Source organism: Periplaneta americana, chromosome 1, assembly GCF_040183065.1.
Source record: "Periplaneta americana isolate PAMFEO1 chromosome 1, P.americana_PAMFEO1_priV1, whole genome shotgun sequence".
In the NCBI taxonomy this organism is placed as follows: Eukaryota; Metazoa; Arthropoda; class Insecta; order Blattodea; family Blattidae; genus Periplaneta; species Periplaneta americana.
Window position 1 is genome coordinate 524,994 of NC_091117.1, and position 21,476 is coordinate 546,469.

At 36.5% G+C, this 21,476-nt stretch overlaps 1 protein-coding gene across 1 annotated transcript in view; it reads right to left on the minus strand.

Moving 5' to 3' along the window:
* Positions 1-1,417: 1,417 nt before the first annotated feature.
* LOC138696537 (protein maelstrom homolog) overlaps positions 1,418-21,476 on the minus strand; it is a 68,632-nt gene continuing 48,573 nt past the window's right edge. Inside the window, exons 10-13 of the mRNA XM_069821669.1 lie at positions 19,071-19,185; positions 14,407-14,484; positions 10,030-10,122; positions 1,418-6,503 (exon numbers count right to left, since the gene is read on the minus strand). Coding sequence (XP_069677770.1) covers positions 6,448-6,503; positions 10,030-10,122; positions 14,407-14,484; positions 19,071-19,185 — 342 coding nt within the window. The 3' untranslated portion in view covers positions 1,418-6,447. The remainder of the gene's footprint in view (positions 6,504-10,029; positions 10,123-14,406; positions 14,485-19,070; positions 19,186-21,476) is intronic.

Genomic DNA, 21,476 nt, shown 5'->3' on the forward strand with positions numbered 1-21,476 from the left:
GCCAGGCGTTTGACAATAAAGTCATTTGACCTCTTGCACTCCAATATTTTTCAAAGATATTATCATGACCAGCCACTGAAGCACAGATTTTGAGGTGTTCCGAATCCATTTCTTGGTTTGAGTTGCACAATGGACAGTTAGGGGACTGATATATTCCAATTCTATGCAGGTGTTTGGCCAAAAAATCATGGCCTGTTGCCAATCTAAATGCAGCTACAGACGATTTTCGTGGTAAATCGGGAATTAACTGTGGATTTTGATGCAGAGAGTTCCATTTTTTCCCTTGGGATTGTGTTATCAAATTTTGTTTGCTGAAGTCTAAGTATGCAGATTTAATAAATCTTTTTACAGAGTAATACATAGATTTAGTAACAGGTCTGTAAGTATCTGTCGGATACAGGGGGGAGAGCCATTAATCCTTCCCATTGAAGGCTTTAAGGAATCAACCTGGACAAATACCCAATGTCCCATCCCTACCTTCCCGTGGTGCAGCTGTTAGTAAGCATAATTTTACAAGCTGAACTAAAGGGAGGGGCTACTCATCAATTAGCACTGGTCAGCTTGATGAGTTAATGACTGAATTTGGTATAATTTTCCTCTAACCAATACCTAATTCCCTCTCTACACTTTCCTATCCAGTCCTCTGACTGAACTCTTACTTTCTTCGACCCTGATGGCATTAGAGCATTCGAGGCCTAGGGGTTCATTTCCCTTTCCTTCCTCCTCTTTCTACTTTTCTGTTCCTAGTGCTGACCTGCTATGGCACTAAAATCGTCCTCCAGTGGCTTAAGGAGGGAAAGCTGGTGATCAACAAGATCTCCCAGCTAGGTCCAATGGACCCATCGACCAACAGCAGGTGTGGTCCTCCAGACATTCTGGGGGTTGTGTGTGAATGAAGTAGCCACCAAAACGTTAAAATATGGTGTTCACTTAAATCGGCTACAACTTGCCATTTTTTCACTCCAATGTGAAATGAGTACCATTAAGGTAAAATTATCCGGAGGTAAAATAGTCCCCCAATCGGATCTCCGGGCGGGGACTACTTTAATGGTACAGAATCAACTAAACATCTTACAATGGAATGCTGGCGGTATAACATCAGCCAAGAAGACTGAACTAGCCAATATACTCTCAGATAATAATATAGATATCTTCCTTATTCAAAAAAAAGCAAAATGTACAAATATTTGAAGATATCATAATAAGTGAATACAAGTGTAAGTTAGCAGCATTTCCTTGAGTCACTTGATTCGTACTGGGTGTAATGTTGCAACATCCACTGGATCATCCAGCACCGATAAACCTCCCAGCATCCACTGCTGCTACACATTGTTGTGTAAGTAATTACATTTCCATTAAACTATTACAAACCCCATTGTGATTTTTTCTGTAATTATTAAGAATACTTCAGTGCACCTAGTAGGCATTTTTTTAGATTTTTAATACGGCTATTTCACATTCATATCTAACTTTTAAAAATTGAATCACAACAAAATGTTTAATAATTACATTAAAATCAGTTAGTAAATATTTAACAACAGTATTTTAAGCTTTTAAATGCATTTTTCAAAAAAAATTTTACATCAATATGCTCAAAAATATGAGGACTTAGGTGGAAATAAAAATATTCTTATTAGTTCATTAGACCCACAGAGTTGGTAAAAATAAATAAATGCAATCAGAAATATGAAGGTCAAAATTTGTATAATTTTGTGTGATTTGACGTGGAATGACTCTACAAAATACAGATCAGCTACCTCTAGATACAGTAGAATCCCTTTTAACCGGCACCAAAGGGACCAGGCTAGTTCCGGATACGAGATTTTGCGAGATAATTGAATAAGTACCGGTATATACAAATAAAGTTCGTATTTCATGGTGCCAAATGTTGAAACTGCAGCCATATGGAGCTTATTTCTCTATCACCTTGCTCGCAACTGAATAAATATAAAAACTGTGGATTTTTTTATTAAAACACATCACACAACATAAATAATACATTAATTTTGGGTTCGAATATTCACTGAAAACGAAAGTTCGTGTGAACTTCCTAATGTGACAACACTGATGGCCCAGACTGTGGCAATGTGGCAGATTTAAATTTTTTTTCGGCCCAGCCAAAAGTGCAGTTGTTTTGGTATTGCCGGTTATGAGGGATTTCACTGTATAAGTAAACTCAGTTAGGAGTTCCCAAGGCTCAGTGTTAAGCACAATATGTGTTAGTGATCTACCAAATGAAATGGAAAGTTTAGGGGTTAAAACTGCTCTCTTCACTGACAACCTGGTCATATGACACTCACAACCATCACACAAAATAAAAACTACCCAGGCAGCATTGGAAAAACTTCACTCATGGTGCAAACGTAATTTAATGATGGTACTATTGTTTGAACTTGAAAAACAAGCACCGCTAACTTATGAAAAGCTAATCATACTCCAAAACTCTGAAAAATGGACACAGTACAGCAAATCTAAATACACTATGAAGAAAGAAATTAGATTCATACAAGCGGTACCAAATTAAAAATACCAAAGCACAAGGAAAATATATTGCATAGTAACGCTCCAGTTGACAGCATTACAATTAATCATAACCTACATTTAAACGAAATCATTAACAGGAAAGAAACATCTCCTGAAGTAGCAAAGTCTATTGCATCAGAAACCCTTCATACCAGATATCGGCTTAATAAATGAACACACATTTATACAGATGGATCTATATTAGATGATGATGATGAAGAAAGTGGTGGTGGAGAAACTTGTCAGTTCTTCTAGTTTTGTAAAAGTGTGGGAAGAAATACTGCTACTAACTTTGATGGAGAGATTGAAGCCATTTATACTTCTGTCCAAAACACATTCATTTGGTTACACCACTGCAAAATTATTGTCATATTATCAGTCTTTAGCTGCAATTCCGGCAACAGCATCCACCACTTACCCCAAAATGAAGAAAATTACAGAAATACATTCTATGATTAAGCAAATTTAAAAACTTGGAAAAAAAATTAGTTATGCAATGGATTCCGGCACATTGTAATACACAAGAAAACGAAAAAGCTGATGTGCTAGCTAAAAAAAAAAGACTCCAAAATCAAACAGAAAACAACTGCATTCCCTTATGAATCAATAAAACGAATAACAAAGAAGAAAATGAATGAAAGTTATCATAAGTTGATGAACGAAAATTGTAAACTTAAGGCTCTTAATCAAATTCCTAAATTGCCTCGTAAATCTGCTGTTGCCAAGTTTCGGCTTTTTACTGGACATGATTCTCTAAGCAAACATCTCCAGAGAATTGGCATATTTCCAACACCACATGCCCTGAACATGAAGACATGGACATGGACCATCTGACGCATTGGGCAGCACTCCAGAATTTTCAAGATATCACCTCCAAATATTGGGAAGCAAGAAGGAGAATAACTTCAGCATTAGATACATACATATTCTTCATTGCATACAAAATGTAAATTTATATATTAGCATTCGTGTTTATGCAAATATTTGGCGCTTGGTTAAATGCTGCATAACACTATCCACATTGCTCATCTAACGAAATGGGACAAATAGGCATCCCAACAAGAACTGTCGAGACACCAGGGCAATGGGACATCTGGTCACTTTATTAGTGTTCCATCTGTGTAACTTGGGCAACTTCCTCTTTAGCAGGGTATCAGTTTTCACTTGAATTCTCCACTCTGAAACCAATATTGAGAGCTATAAGCCAATTGCGTGACTGAAATAAACTTGGTATGGCATGCACTAAAATGTAATTTGTTGAACTGTGTTGAGGTGCATGCTGAACAGAAACTTACCATCAACACTGACACGCTTCACGTCACACGTCTATCCCCAGTATTACATTCTTCCACCTGGTGACCAACTTTTAAAGTAGCTTTTCATACAACTTGGATCGTTTATCCATTTTGTACTTTAGGCACGTGACAGTGTTCATGCTAAGCCACTAGATGGCAGCATCAGTACCTTTTGCACTGAAAGTGGACAAGAAGCATTTTTCCTGCTTGGTATTGAAATAATGTTCGTATTATGCCCCCAAGTTAAATCTGCATCCCATGAATGCAAGAGACAAGCGCTAGTAGCTCTAATTGCTCTAGTTGTTAGTATACAACCTACTGTTTCGTCTGTGAGTGAGGTCATGTTACAAGAGATAATGCAATGAGTGTGTGTATGTAAGAAATACGGTGCTTAATATTAACACTCTCACAGTATTTATATGGGTAGAACACTTTCAGCACCTTCTATACAAGTCTATTCACGACTATCTCATACAACTTGCTGGCATGAACAGTAACCATCTCTTTATCAGCTTAGTATTTACTCATAGGTCACAAAGGCCAGAGGGAACGGTGATTCACATTCTTTCTGGACGCATAGTACAATTATTTAAAAAGATTGTAGTGCAAGGCAGGGTATTGGTATTTAAATAAATCTCGGTTTGAGTAATTTATTATTACTTATCACGTGTAACTATCCACTTCCAGGTACAATTTAAAATATGATCTGAAAATTCACGTTATCCAATCCGACGCGTCTTTGATCCATAATCCAGACTCAGCAAAAGTTTCACTAAAAAGTGAGATTAAGATCGTGAAAAATGTACAGAAGGTGCTGAAAACTCAGATATCGTATTATTCTTCTTTCAAGGATGGGAGTGAGGAAATAGCCTGTCCACTTCACTTGCATGGTTTGGATTAGTGAGGTAATATAATTCATCATTAATTCAGTATTCAAGAAATGTATACAAAGTGTATGAAATTAACTATCACAGCCAGAATATGACAACTGAAACATATGAAAATATAATATATTCTATTGCAGCAAACTTTTCATATCCAGAAAATGTGGAAACTGAGTGTAACTCAGCACAAAATTGTTCTTGTATTTACTCAGACCACACTGTATGCCACCAACATTTCCTAAAAATTGTCTCATGAACAGCATAGTATTACAGTAAAATCGTTTTTACTTGTTACGAAATAGTATTAAAGAAATAAATAAGAATGTATTACCTTCCAAATAATGGTGCGATGATAACTTTATATTGTTCAACCAATTCTGAACTGCAGTTTTCTGTATATGTCCCTACACAGCAATGCTCTTTGTAATAGTAAACTAGATACATTAAATTATTATTATCTCAATGACTTGAAACAGCATCTGCATAACATAGAGCAGGTGCATTGCTGAATGCAGCATTACAAACCGATGTCATCATTACTCAAGTCTTTCTTGTCATTAAGAACAAATCATATTTTTAAATAATACAACGACTGGACACATGACCAACGTAAGGACATGAACAAAGATTATACCCGCTGGCTTTTACCTGTAATAACATAACACAATATATTAAAACCCATTCATTCAAATCTTCCATAAAATGAAAAATTATTAGTAGGGTTAGCATACATGAACACCAATGTCCGGATTTTTGGAAAAAATATAAAACTAAAAATTAGGAACGCAGTATAATAATCTGTGGACTTGGACTGTTCTCAGCTGCGACACATTCCACTTCCAGGCCACCGAGTTCCGATTTTTCTGCTTCAGCACTGTTTACTCATTTTGAACAAATAACCATAACAATAAACACGAATGTTCAGTTCTGAAGAGGGGCTCGTAGTGTGAATATGTTATAAATCTTGTTTCTCAAATAACAGAATGCCGAAGAGAAAGCTTGAATTCATAGGCAAATTGTAGAGAAATTATCCGTGCATGACTTGCAGTGTAGGCCTGTGTTTGAACAGCCAACAAAGGACGTGAAGATCTGGATGTGTGGATGTTATTCCGCAAAATAGACAAATTATTTCGTAAAGTCAAATTCAAAACTCGACGAGAGTGTATGTGCTGCAGAAGACAGCCCTTCTAACTCAAAGACTGCCACTATTGTGAACTCAGAGCATTCTTTTCTGCAGAAGTACTGCTGACAATTACATTATGCTTGGGAAGGGGAGATTAAAGAAAATTAAACAATGCTAGAGGCCATCGGATATTCTGATGGCCAGTCAAAATCTACAGTTGTTGAAGATGGGTCACACACCTCTTGGCATGTCAACATACGTTGGCTCCAGCACCTGAGGACGTACAAATTTTTTCCAGCTATAAAATAATTTTTTCTGTCACAAGACAAGTCACTAGCAATCCTCGGTTCAGTGATTAATTTGTACCATTGCATCTTCATTAATTAATATGTACGTACAGTATGTATGTATGTAACTAAGAAGAATTCTGTGCTGTAAATGTTGGTTTATTTTGAGGGAGGGGGACCATTGGAACACAGGCAGGAAGTGCAATGTGAGCATTTCCTATTGGGAATGAATTTATAAACTCAGAAACTATCGTCTCAGCTAAAAATAATTATGAACCATCAGCAATATAATAAAGTAAAATTTTTTAAAACTTCAATGCAGTGCAGCGTCCATGTTAGTCCAGCTTCAAGTTGCCAACGTCAGTTTCCAACTTCGGAGTAAGTGAGCGCCCTGAAAGCAAGACGTAAGTATCGGTGAGAGAGCTCAAGCTCTACATTTGTTACACTTTTCATCTATTCAAATTTCAAATCAATGTCGTATCATTATAAAACTTATATAACTTCCGACAGTTGGCAGCACATGCTCACTTCATTCAGTCACAAAATATAATATTCACACTAAAATCTTGATTTTCATCATTCTATTAAGCAATAGGATTGTCCAATTTTTCTCCTCTGCAATTTTATATTTTTCGCATTGGCAGACAAAGCAGAGAGTTCAGATGTCAACAATATAATGTAGAATATTGTGTTAATAGCTAAGCCTTCCTTACAGCATTTGTTCAACAGTGAGGCTGAGCCAGACACGAAACTCAATAAAGTGACAGATTTTACAAGACAAGCGTATGTAGGAGGGATTGTCTAACACACATTTCCTCTTTACCATATTTTTATGTTAGTTCATTTCAGCAACAGACAGACTGCATTCATGTGTTTGTGTTCCTAGTACTGTGTTGTGTGTTAATAACAAAGTCTGCAGCTTCAAGTGTTAGCATTACAAGTAGTCCAACAATCCATGACCTTGAGAATAAATTCCGGGTGACAGAAAGTGTTACACATGAAAAGGCATATTGTCCTCACCAAACAAAATTTGGATGACACTGGACATCACTTGGAAAATTCCCCTAAAATATTGCTTTGTCATCTTTCACAGAAAATTGATATCATACAGTTCTGTGTAAAATGTTACAAACTACAAACTTACAGTGACCCTGCAATCAGGCCTTCTACTTAGTTTCTTATGGAGGAAAGAATGATAATGATAATGGCGAAAACCCAAGAAAAACCCTTCACCATAAATTCCTTCCTGACCCAGATGGCGATTGAACCCATTTTGTGGGTGGATTTTTAAATGGTAAAATTAACCATAATCTCCGGTTTTTTTTTCCTTCTCGAACGAGGATTGTGTTAATATCTCCCCAACAACAGGTATGGAAGAGCCCTTCATGAAGAACTAAAATAGAGTATGAGTGGTGAGAGGACGACAATGTGGAAATTATTTTGCAAATTTTTTTTCTGTGAGTTAACCAGAGAGGGAGCATTCCAGACAGACGAACTTCATAGTGGGAATGTGATTACCTCAACCTACATCCACGTAACTTTGAAACCACATTCAAGTGAGGAATGTTGATGAAATTCTCTATAAATAATAATTCCCATGTCTTAAACTGCAATTCGAAAATGAAGCCTTACGTACAGGCATTGTATGATGCTGTATGTCTATCAATCAACAGGTTATGTCCAGTAGCAATTCTCTACTCACAGTCAACTTATGAATGTCATGCATTTTGAAACATGAGAGATGTAACTGACACGAATTTTTAATTTATTTATGTATTTCGTATTGTAATTAATGCTTTCGTGTCTTCCTTATCCACTCAGCCATCAGGGTCAGATGTTTAACCAATACATACATTAGCATAAAGTAAACAATTTTACTTATTCTAATAAAAGGCAAAACAATGTGCACTGCTGCCATCATAACCAAATTACTCCAATGTTACTAGTATTATACTAGATTACAGAGGAACCCTGCGTATTGTGCTTGCACCGGCGGGGAGCGTGTTCCATTACTACCGGCATCATCAACTTCGAAACGCAAAATTTTGTAGGAATGCTAGAGCACTTGTCTTTTTTTCACCTAACATTCCACCAATAAATTCGCTGTTCAACCATATACTTCATTCTCCAATTGATTACTTAATACACAAGCAACAGTCACACACACACACGTTCCGGAGATGGAGACAGTCTTCAGATATGGAGGGTAGCTATGAATATATTGAATAAGCAGTTGTGGACAGCTGATAAGGGGTGGTCCTCCAGCTTGAGGGTTGGGCAAAGGGCTAACAATCCCAAAATAAGCCTCAGAATGGGACTGATTCTCTGGCACGACAACAGCAAAGGAATAAGGTTATGAGATTTGGTACTTGGAACGTAACTAGTCTTTATAGAACAGGAGGGGTAACATTAGTAGCTAAAGAACTAGCTAGATACAGAATAGACTTCGTGGGAGTACAGGAGGTTAGGTTAGATGGGAACGGCATGTCACAAATAGGAGATAACTTCTTGTACTACAGGGAAGGAAACAATAATCACCAATTACGAACAGGATTCTTTGTTCATAAAAGAATAAAATCAGCAGTAAAAAAGGTCGAATTTATCAGTGACAGGTTATCGTATTTAGTACTTATGGGTAGAAGGTGCGATATCACAGTTACAAATGCTCATGCCCCTACAGACGACCATATGAAGGATAGCTTCTATGAGGAATTGGAACACACTTTTGATCAGTTATCTAGATACCACATGAAAATTTTATTGGGGGATTTCAATGCTAAAGTAAGATGGGATGATGTTTTTAAACAGACTACTGGAAAAGAGAGCTTACACGTAACTAGTAATGACAATGGAGTTAAGTTAGTTAACTTTGCCACATCAAAAAATTTAATTGTGAAAAGTACAACATTTCCTTGTGAAAAGTACAACATTCCCGCATAAGGATATACATAAATATAATTGGACTTCTCCAGATGGATTAACACACAACCGAATAGATCACATCTCGATAGATAAATGAAGACATACTAGTATTATGGTTGTGAAACTTGGACTCTCACTTTGAGAGAGGAACAGAGGTTAAGAATAAGGTGCTTAGGAAAATATTTGGGGTTTCTTGAGGGGTGAAAATACAGGAGAATGGAGAAAGTTACACAATCCAGAACTGAACTCATTGTATTCTTCATCTGACATAATTAGGAACATTAAATCCAGACGTCTGAGATTGGCAGGGCATGTAGCACGTATGGGTGAATCTAGAAATGCATATAGAGTGTTAGTTGGAAGACCTGAGGAAGAAAAGACCTTGGAGAGGCCAAGGCGTAGATGGGAGGATAATATTAAAATAGATTTGGGGAAGGTGGGAAATGATGGCAGGGACTGGATTAATCCTGCTCAGGATATGGACTGATGGCGGGCTTATGTGAGGGCAGCAATGAACCTCTGGGTTTCTTAAAAGCCACATAATGTGTAAAACAGTTAATGATAGCTCATATCTGGCTTCACAGACTCCAAGTTCCCGGACTCAAAATGTTCTGTAGAACATCCCCTATTTCCTGTTTTATTTTTGTACATTTTTACTGAATCACAATGTATACACACTTACCCGCATGTACACACAATCTTATGAATTAGTATGTACATTGTTACTTTAATGACGAATTTATTCACTGAATATTGTATACAACATAGTAGAATGTAAATGAAAAGAAAGTTAAATATTATTCAAGTAAATACACACTTAAATCAACATTTATAGCATATTCTGAAGAAAGAAAACCTTAATACCATATTGTTACTGCAAGCCATGGATATGATCCAGTTCAACGAAATTAGTTTTTAGTGTACACTGGAATTTAAGTTACCAGTTCCAATATGCGACAGAAACCTTGTAGAGTGCAATAATATTCAATGCTCACCTCGACCAAGACTGATGGGATTGGCCAGTCTTGCAGCCATTTTTCCACGTCCAGTCACGACAATTGGATCACTATTCATTACCCCGGTTGGCACTGCAACATTCAATATTGTGTCACTATCTATCATAAATGTATATAAACCATAAACTAAACCCTTCAGAAGATTCACGAGAGCTTAGGTTTACATGTGAACGAATTTGTTGTGTATGACTCGCTCTGCTTTATAGATCAAGTGTCATAACATTACACAATAAACACGTTTCCCTAGTCACACGACCCAGGCACTGCCCAAAGTGAACTTAATTAATTTTTTGTGTCTAAGCCTGTATAATCTTTTCGCTGTAAGAAAAATCCTAATATAAACAATAGCACGTGACTGAAGTGAGGCTTCATTGGCCGCTGTTTGGCGCCATAGATTCTCAGTACGTGTTCCCGCATACTGTTGTACAGCTGTCAAAAAAAAAAAGTGGCCGCACTCGTGAACAGTGAATATTTTCAAAGTCCACTTCGGGTCGCGGCGATGTTACACGATGCACGTGCTTGTACAAGCAGTTCCGTAACTATGAAATTTTTCCATATCTGCGCCTTGTAGACCAGCGGTAGAGTGCTTGTTTAATGATTCAAAGGTTGTGGGTTTGGGCCTTCTTCAAGTTTTCATTTTATTTTTTAATCGTTTTTTAGCGATGTAAATGATATTCAAATCATCATTTATATCCAGTTATCGTTCTTTATGGATATCACATTATTTATATTTTGTTATCGTTCTTTAGAGATATGAATAAAATTCAAGTCATCATTTGCATTCTGTTATCGTTTTATAACAATATGAATAATAATAATTATTCTTGTATCTCCAATGGAGGTTAGCCCTATTTTACATATGTATGTTAGGGCTATAGTTTTATACACAAAAAAACATAAGCATAAAGAGAAATGGAAAAGAAAATTAAATTAGCTTACGCGATGTAAACAAAACTAAACAATCCGTAAATTAGGCATTGCGATTGCAAAACAAATATCAGTTATCAATTTGAAACATACAAAAACATTAACAACACACATACGTAACACTTCTATAACACAAATACGCAGCTTTCCGTACCATACATCATAAATTAATACACAATAGTCACACAAACACAATCAAACTATAATTACGACATTGCGACGACATCAAGCATCCCATAACTGACTCTCATACATAACAAATCAAGCATCCCTTGCAACACATACACTTCAACATAGTAACCACACTTTTAAAAGTTACAAATTTGGCTCCAAGAAGAATAAATAGGACACTGTTACTAATTACTATTCTTCTACAATTTCTTAAATACATCTGTAATAAATCTGTGAAATTCCGATATAAATAATATTCACGTTTTTTATATTGTTATCGTTCTTTAGCGATATAAATAATATTCAAGTTATCATTTATATTCTGTTTTCCTTCATTAGCATTATAAAACAATATTCAAGTTATTTATATTGTTATTGTTCTTTTGCAATATAAATAATCTATATTTTATGTAAGTAATTATTATAACACAAATAACCATCTTTCTTTGTAAAATAGGTTATTTTATTTAGATAATTAAATACGTATTATATAATATCTTATATTAATTAAACAAATCGATATTTATCATTTATATTCTGTTATCGTTCTTTAGTGATACTGTATAAATAATATTCAAATTATTTATATTGTAATCGTTCTTTAGCGATATAAATAACATAAATTTAATATTAGGTTTGGAAAAATGCAGTTGCATAATACTGCTATTAGTTTTTCTTTTTGTATTGTTACATTATACTATCCTGAACCACAATAAAATAAAAAGGATAACGAGGAATTGAACCTGAGACGTTGACATCTAAATTCCGACGTTCGTCCGCTGAGCTACGAGGGCAAAAGTGTGAAAACATTTTCGAAAAAATTGGCCTAATCACACTCTAAGATTTTCTGATGATTCGTAGAAGCTAGTCCAGGATGCGGGGGAGGGGGGCAAAGGCTAATTGAGATTTCCCGGTCTCTGATGGGGTCAAACATCCTGATAGAATTAATATTTAACCCTTGCCGTGACTTTCGGTGAAGTCCAGAGGGCCCAATTAGTCAAATCCACTCTCCTCATCTCCACGCTTGGGCCCCCTGGAATTTAATAAGATGCGAAAGAGATAGTGGTGTGCGGAAAGCAATGGGATGTTACTGCATTTAGGCCTATTCTTCCCAAGAAAAGCTGCAAACATGAACAAAGGAAGCTTTTAATAGAAGAAGAAGGATCTTCTGTGGACCTCTGGAAAAAGAACTAAGGAAGAGACTAGTGAAGTGCTTTGTGTGGAGTGTGGCATTGTATGGGGAAGGAACATGGACATTACGACGAAATGAAGAGAAACGAATTGAAGCATTTGAAATGTGGATGTGGAGAAGAACGGTGCGTGTGAAGTGGACAAACAGAATAAGAAATAAAATTGTGTTTGAAAAAGTGAGTGAAGAAAGAATAATGCTGAAACTGATTAGAAAGAGAAAAAGGAATTGGTTGGGTCTCTGGTTGAAAAGAATAATAGACGACATTAGGATACGTGGATCATATGCGGAGACTAAGAGGAAGGCAGAAAATAGGAAAGATTGGAGATTGCTGGGTTTGCAATGAAAGACCTGCCCATGGACAGAACACTTATGTATGTATGTTCAGAATGCCTGGAATATCGTGTCTAAGAACAGTCGCTATTTGCAAAGACTAGTCAATTCCATGCCCACTCGACTGCAAGATGATTGAGATAAGAGGAAGATAGACTAAATATTGAATTGTGGCTTTTTGTTTTGTTTTTTGAACGCTTAATTGTTTGAATGTTTTAAGGCCGACGCCAGTAAATTTGTTTTGTTTATGCCACGAAAGATATTTTGAGAATAAAATCTTTTTTCTTTCCATTTGCAGCCACAATATCATAATGATAAAGTCATGGCATAATGTATTAATGAACCTGATGTTAATTACTAAAATAATCGTAAAAGAGAAAGGAGCCATTATGTATAGTTTGTCTCTCTCAAAAAAGAACATAAAAAGCACGTGGTTGTAGTCGAACGCAGGACCTCATGAATAAGAGGCCTGAACGCTACCATTACGCTATCGAATAACACACAGAATACTTCAATTATAACTGTAGATATCAGGCAACGTGGTCCAACAACATGTAACATCGCCTGTCTCCGAATTGTAGCGAAGATACCCAAAGGGAACTTTGTTTCAGGAGAGCGGCCACTTTTTCTTTTGACTGTTGTACATTCTGTTTCATGTTAAACATTTCCCGTTACTCGTCAAGCAGGCCTAATCTCACTACTATGCAGTCGATTGCTTAGTAAACATTAACTTCATAATTTCTGTAATTAAAACTCACATAACTTATTATATACAGTTAAGACTATTTGTTTTTCTCCGCTTTTGAGAGGGTTTCCACTCTTATGTTTAATAACCACACACACTGAGGATGCAGAAGCCATACTTCAGTACCACGTGCTTATGTGAACAACTACGAGCTCAAGTGACGCCAGCTTGTTATAAGAACAGACTACCTCGGTATTAATGTTGGTATTCATCCGCATTCATAGTACATAACAAAATATAAAAGTAGCTTTTCTTTTACATAGCATTTTACATTTGAGTGAAGTTATATGTTTCATTGTATTTAACAACTAGAATTCAATTTTTTATTTTCAAATAATACAAGATTATGGTTTCCAAATACGAACTATATTTTCCTGCGTCATGTGAGTGTTTAGACTGTGAGCCAATCACGGGTATGACAGCCACTTGCTTGTGTTTACATTGGGATTTTTCTTACAGCGAAAACAGTATACACTGTCAGCTCGTTAACATCACAATGAAGAATATACACAATCATATTTCAATTTTCGGTCCTTACGGAAGTGGAAAGTATATCATTTAATGCAAAGCCTGTCTCTCTATTCCATACAATGTTAATTATAATTTCTTTACCCACAAAGCATTTGAAAATGACATCACATCAGTTCTGTAAGTATAGGCCCAGCCAATTTAACCTAGGTGCAAGATGGCTGTGGTTTAGGCTGGTTGCATAATTTGCTAGCCATTTCTTGAAGGTAGCGCACCCTCCACTACAGCATGCATGCTGTGATGTCACATTTTAAAATTTACTGTGTTTGTGTTTTGAAATGAACAAAGAAGATTCAATTTGTTCTACTAAACTGTGTATCAAATTATTTGAGTTTTTAGGCTTTCACAGTGAATGTGATCAAAAACAAATTGTCCTGCAGGTTCCATCACCGGTCACCTACTGTCTGGTTAGTTTTATATTGGGATGCCACTTCGTTCTACTGGAGTTAATTAAAAGAGTTACCTTTATTCTTTGAAGATCCAATAGCAGGAAAGTTTTCTTCAGTGAGTTCCGGAGCACGCATCACACTAAGTGCAACAGCTGCAACACACAATTCAGCATAGCCAATGTATGCATTTATTCACACTGCAAATGGGTAGTGGTGACTAATAATTACACTCAATAATGACAATTAATAATAAACACAATTAGTAATAAATTATGCAATGTTCATTTACAACCAATAAACGAACTATCCCTATTCATATTCAATGTTATACAGGGTGGACCGCTTGAATGTACCTAATTTCAATTGTATGTGACTGGTGAACGGTTGAAGACAGAACCTTACGGTAACGTTTATATGAAAGGAAAACTCAACAAGTTTCGAATCCTGTCGGTAGATGGTGCGCAGACACGGCTTCTTTTCGTAGATTGTATCGATTGTCAAAATGGCGACACCGCAGATGAAAGTGCAAACTGTGTTGTGGTATGCGAAGTTTAAATCAATTGTTAGAGTTCAAAGGGAGTATCGACGAGTGTTTAACCACGATGCTCCAACTGCTAAAAGCATTAAGAAGTGGCACAATACATTTTTAGCTACAGGATCGGTGTTGAAGAAGCATGGTGGTGGTCGTAGAACATCCGACGAAATGGTTGCAAATGTTCAAGCTGCATACGAGCAAAGCCTGTGGAAGTCATTAAGAAGAGCTTCGCAGGAACTTCAAGTGCCAAAATCAACATTGCAACGAATTGTCCACAAACGTCTGAAACTGTACACATACAAAGTGCAGCTAATGCAACGTCTGGAGCCAGATGACAAACCCAAACGAATGGAATTCGCCAATACGATGCTAGACCGTCTCGGCACTGATCCTGATTTTATGTCCAAGATTTTCTTCTTGGACAAAGCCATGTTCCATGTGTCAGGTAACGTGAACCAGCATAATGTGCGGATCTGGGGATCGCAGAATCCTCACGCTATACAAGCACACGTTCATGATAGTCCCAAGTTAAATGTGTGGTGCGGTATGTCACAGCAGCAGGTTATTGGACCGTTTTTCTTCGCCAAGAAAATTGTGTGTGATACCACATATCTTGACATGCTGGAATAGTTCTTCTTTCCACAAATTGAACACCTGCAGCCTAACATCCTTTTCCAGCAAGATGGCGCTCCTCCACACTGGTTCAATGACGTTCATCCGACTTTAGACAACGTGTTCTCTGGCCGTTGGATTGGTAGGGGAGGACCAATCGTTTGGCCCCCGAGACCTCCGGATTTAACACCGCTCGATTTCTTTCTCTGGGGCTACGTCAAAGATAAAGTGTGCGCCACTCTAGTCAGAGACCTTCGTGATCTTCGGGAGCGCATCTAAGAGGCTATTGAGAGCATTCCAGAAGACATGCTCCAACATGCTTGGCAAGAAATCGTTCACAGTGACAGCTGGAGCTCACGTATAGATATGGTGATGTGCATATCGAAACTTGTTGAGTTTTCCTTTGATATAAACATTACTGTAGGTTTCTATCTTCAACCGTTTACCAGTTACATACAATTGAAATTAGGTACATTTGAGCGGTCCACTCTGTATTACAGTTAAGGACAATTACTGGTTATTGTATTTACCTGAATATAAGCCGCACTTTGTTACTACATTAAGATTGACGAAATATGCCTGTGGCTTAAAATTGTATACGAGTGTTCAAGCAATATATGCAGGCCTGCATACATAAAATTAATCTAAAATGCACTATGGTTTATATTCAGATAAATGCAGAATATTTAACATAGCAGAATTTAAATATGACTGACAGACAAGTACAAAGTTTAGTAACAGAAAGCACTCATCAGCCCAAGGCTTACTCCTATCGTTCAGAACGGCCCTGGAATATTGCATTCTATTGACGAGCTCTAACCAATTTTGTCTATAGTCAAGGAGATATTCAACTACAGGGACTATAATGAGTTCATTAACTATTTAATCTGACACAATTCAAGGAACTAAAAATGTAATTACACAAATTATATTTCATTAACATTTTATTTCAAGGTCTTACACTATTCATGAAAGAGTGTACTATTTGGCCATGTGGGTAAAATGGTTAATGTAACATATGAAGGACATTATAAGGAAAAAAACTGATTGTGACTTACAATACATTAAAACACAGGTGCGCCAACACCCACTATTGTGAAACTTGGGGACTTGGTGTGAAACTGAAGTAACTACAAAAATTGACATTTTTAGGTTTTTACATCAATTGATAGCAAATTCGTTCTTCTACTTGGCTACAAAAAATCGTAACTCAGTTTCGAGAAGTCTTGTATGTAATACAATTCGTAACCACAAAATGTGATGCTATAGTTCATCTGAACTAAGAGTATTGCCTGCTGCCAATAAGACATCTGTTGTAATACGTTAGTTAGCCCTCGAACTCTGCTCTACTACAGAGTTGGACAGATAAAAGAGGCCCGTCTCATTTCATTTCATTTGAAATTATGTTGGCAACTTACAAACGATTTATAACTGTTGTTTGCTATTGTAATGTAAAGAGTTTTTGTGAATAAGCATGACATATTTAATACCAGAGCGAATATTCATTACAGAGGTGTACATACATACCAGCTCTATCAAGGAAACACGGGAATTAATCAGGGACAAATATCCCCTTGTCCAATACCAGCGAAATGTAGTAGTCAAGATTTGGTGTGAAAATGGCGTACGGATAGGTCCACTGCAGATGTGACAGGGAATAGAGTGCCTTTTGTCAGGAGTCCTCAAAAGTCAACAGGTTCACACAGAATGAGATACAGCATTTTGTCTGATGGTACCTGAGTTCCACTGATTTCTTATGATGTGGTGCACACAAAATCAGATGCGATGAAACAGTCATAAGCAGACAAGAGGAGACAACATTGACTGACTGCTTGAATTTAGTAGCAAAGAGATGGTCTGATGGCTGCAGTGTACTGCACATGCGTGATAGGAATTCTACGCAGAAATTCTTTATACACCAGTCGGGCCTCGGTCAACAAAAGAAAACCCCCTTCAGGCAAAGTACTAATACTCATTCAAGTGACATCTTTTAAACCTTTCTCGTCACTTCTTAGTTCTTGCAAGAGCCCATTTAGGTCACGTCTTTTATTTCATGTATCTACCCAAAATGTACATTTATTCTGTTCTTCCAAAATTGTGAAAATGCACTAAGACGTCATTTTCTAGGCTAGGGCAGTTTCCCAAATCCACACAATCGGCAGATCAGTTGTCGCGAGCAACAGTGTTAAGCAGAAATTGTAATACTAGGCATCAGACAACAAATACATCACACGGCACCCATTACTGCAAGAACAAAAATTACCAACAGTGACACATGGAATAAATCTAACCTGGGAAAAATTAACAAAAGGCATCAAAAAAGTAAAAGCTGTTCTAGGTGTCTCCATCAAAACTGGACATCAGATATACAGGAACGAGACGAAGATACTACAAGAAATGGAGCAGAAAAGAGAAGAGCTGTGGCTGGAATTCTTCAGCACAGATGCCATGATAAACAGAACAAGAACTACAGAGTGTGCCAGTCGTTCTGTGACAGAGATCATATCAAAGAATACAGCCACACACATTCCGAGGACAAGTAGAATGATACAGTGTGAAAGTTAAACCATTACTGTATGAGGCAGTCAGCACAGCAGCTTTGACCAATAGAAATTATCAATTTACTGGCACACAATTCTTGCTTTCTTCTTATAGAGTATCATGATGCCACAACAACGAAATTTGAGCATTTCGTCTGTCTGTTTCACAGTGTATAGTGATTTCCATAAAGTATTGGATGTTCCTATTCAGTATTTACAACTCCTTTCAACCAGGAATGATATACACAAAATATAATTAATGGTCTTTCCAGGACATTAAAGACACACAATAGTGATTTAATCTAGAATCAACTTCTTACATGATAAATTAAACTAAGTAGCTGCTATGGCCACAAAAATTTTCACATCACAGAATTTAATTATAAACTAATGTAATGCCTAGGGTAACATTTTCAATCTAAAAATCTGTCATGTAAAAAATTGCTCTGCAAAATTTAAGCAATCCTATCCATTACGGAAATAGAGCAAGGAAAGACTACAAATTTATTAAAGCCTACATAACTGTGAGCCCAACGAAACTTTTAGGGCTAGAGATAATCATTTTGAAAATTAAAGTAAACCTAGGCATTACAGAAGTATAGCACAAAAGAGAAGAGAGAACGTCCATAAATTACTTACGCTTGAGCTGTATCTTCATAAGTAACAAAGTCAGACTCTCATTATAAAGGATGCGGTAATACCTTTTCAAATTTCAATGAGTTTTGAATACTGACTTTTATAGAAAGCGAAGTAATACAGTGAAATCTCATTAACAAGGTTGTCTAAGGACCAAAGAACTGAACTTCCAGTATGCATTTTGTGAAACTGGCACTGGGACTAATGAGATTCCATTATATGGGAATATAATATACATGAATTTGCCTATTCTATGCCCCTTAGGTGCTTTTACTTAAACAGTACCATTTATAAAGGAAGTCGGATATCTGAACTTTTTGGGACTAAAAAGAATGTCTAATCTAGAAAACAAAATATACCTCTTTTCTATGCATAGCATATTACAGCAACAGCATCACAACATGACACTACTCACATTGTGTCTTTGGTAGCCGAAGAGGTGCCAATGACTCCTGGGGTGCTGCTTCTTTCCTTGGTTCGGCTTTCTTACTGACAGTTACAACACCCGGCATGGCTCCCAATGTGAACAGCTGAACATAAAATCAATTTAGTGTCACCCTGTATGCTGTGCAATGTAGTATTACACATCTAATTTTTGAGCGAATGCTATAAAGAATTTGGACGCAAGCAGAGGTGTCAACCTTTCAGTAATCCCATGGTGTCTGTGAAAATTCAGATATGAAGCATATTATATGTGTATGTGTATGTATGTATTTATTCACAGTGGAAATGGGTAAATACCAGGTGGCAGTGGTAACTAATTACACTCAATAATGGCAATTAATAAAAAATACAATTAATAATAATACTAATAATAATTAATAGTAATAATAATAATAATAATAAATAATAATAATAATAATAATAATAATAATAATAATAATAATAATAATAATAATAATGAGCATCCTAAATTAAATGAAGCACGATCACTTAAAATAACATTTAAAGTAAATCTAATTTGTATCTTAACCCTAAGTTCGAACTAAAACCCACGAGTATGATATGTTCATACATGCACAAGTACCTTTCAGCACTACACTCATTTCGCTGTCAATTCACTCACTACACTGGAACTACGACACATTTCACTGATACTATCCTGAGTCAGCGCGTAACGTTAGGGCCTGCAATGTAGGTGGGCCCGCCCGGGGTTTTAAGGGGCCACAAACACCACCCAAAAAAAGAGAAGAAAGTAAAAAAGAAGCCCAGAGCCAGCGTGTCCTTTCCCTAAAGATCCTAAGCAGGATAACAGATCCTTTTCCACGAAATATTACGATAAATTCACATTAACATGGCAAATGGTTGTGTTATTCAATTAAAAATGACTCTGTTTACTGTAAACCGTGCTGGCTCTTTGGACAGCAGAAGTCGTCTTCAGCTTGGAAGGAAGGGGTCCCATAATTCCTTTTTCCATACACTATGATATGCGGACTCGAAGTCAATGAAGAGATGTGTTGTTACATTCTCCTCCCAGCATGTCTCATAATGAATATCAAATCTGTTGTGGATCGACTACTTCTAAAGTCTCCTTGGTATTCTCCAATAATTTCTTCGTAGTACGGTTTTAGTCTATTGTATGCCACGTTGAACAAGATCTTATATTTAGCAGTGAAATCGCTCTACAGTTACCACATCTCAGAGTGTCTCCCTTTTTATGGATAGGAGTAATAATTCCATACTCCCAGTCACTAAGGATGTTTTCTTCCTCCCAGATCTTAATGATGATTTTGTGCATAATCTTCTTAACCTCATTACCGCCATAATTTAAAAATTCAATTGGAATCCGATCACATCCAGGTGCCCTATTGTTCTTCATTCTGTCAATCGCCATTTCAGCATCTACTAAATACATTTCCACACTTTAACCAAAAGCATAGTTACGCACATATGAACACATGCAATTCGTGGCATAAGAAAAACACAGTTGACTCGGGTATGGATTCAGAACTAAAGAAAAGTAACATATGGAAACAAGTCCTTGAGCGTATCATGAATGTTATGTTAACTCTGGAATCCAATAATCTAGCTTTTCGGGGACATAGGGAACAAATTGGAAAATCAAACAGTGGAAACTTTTTAGCAATCATCGAACTTCTCGCAAAGTACGAGCCTGTATTATGCGATCTCATAAATAAAACAAAATATACACAAAAGTACCAAAGCCCTTCTATTCAAAATGAGTTAATAAATTGAAAAATGAGTTCTATTCAGTCAATACTTAACATAAACACAATAAAACATGTTATAATAACATTTACACAGATTTTAAAAGCAAACGTTTTTGCCAATTTTGATTGGCATCTTCAGGTCGTGTAGGTCGAATGGAACATGTTATAAAAAGTGAACACTTGGTATATGACGTTAAAAACCAAAGTTACAACTGTAATATCACTTAAAAACAGAGAATGAATATAGCAAAAAGCCTCCACGATGTGTGAAAGAGGCGTGTGTGAACCAAGGAAACAGCAAAACTCTTCTGTCATTGCAGCTACAGTTTTCAAGATAGATTTGAAGATGCTACGAACAGGTCAGTCGTGTGGCCGTTATGGAGAGCAGGAAAAATCCTGTAAATTGTAAGGATAGAATGAAAGAATATTTAGAAGCATTTAAGTATTATTTAAATCTTCTAAAACAATACTTACAAAAAATGGAAGAACGTCTTGAAATCCATGAGGATGGCGACACGACGGCATTCCGTACCAACAACAAACTTAATAATATAATTCCCAATAACATTCAAAATTACAATAAATTTGCCAATAGCGGTATCTATCTATTACAATGTAAAAACTGTCCCAGTAAATACGTTGGCCGAACA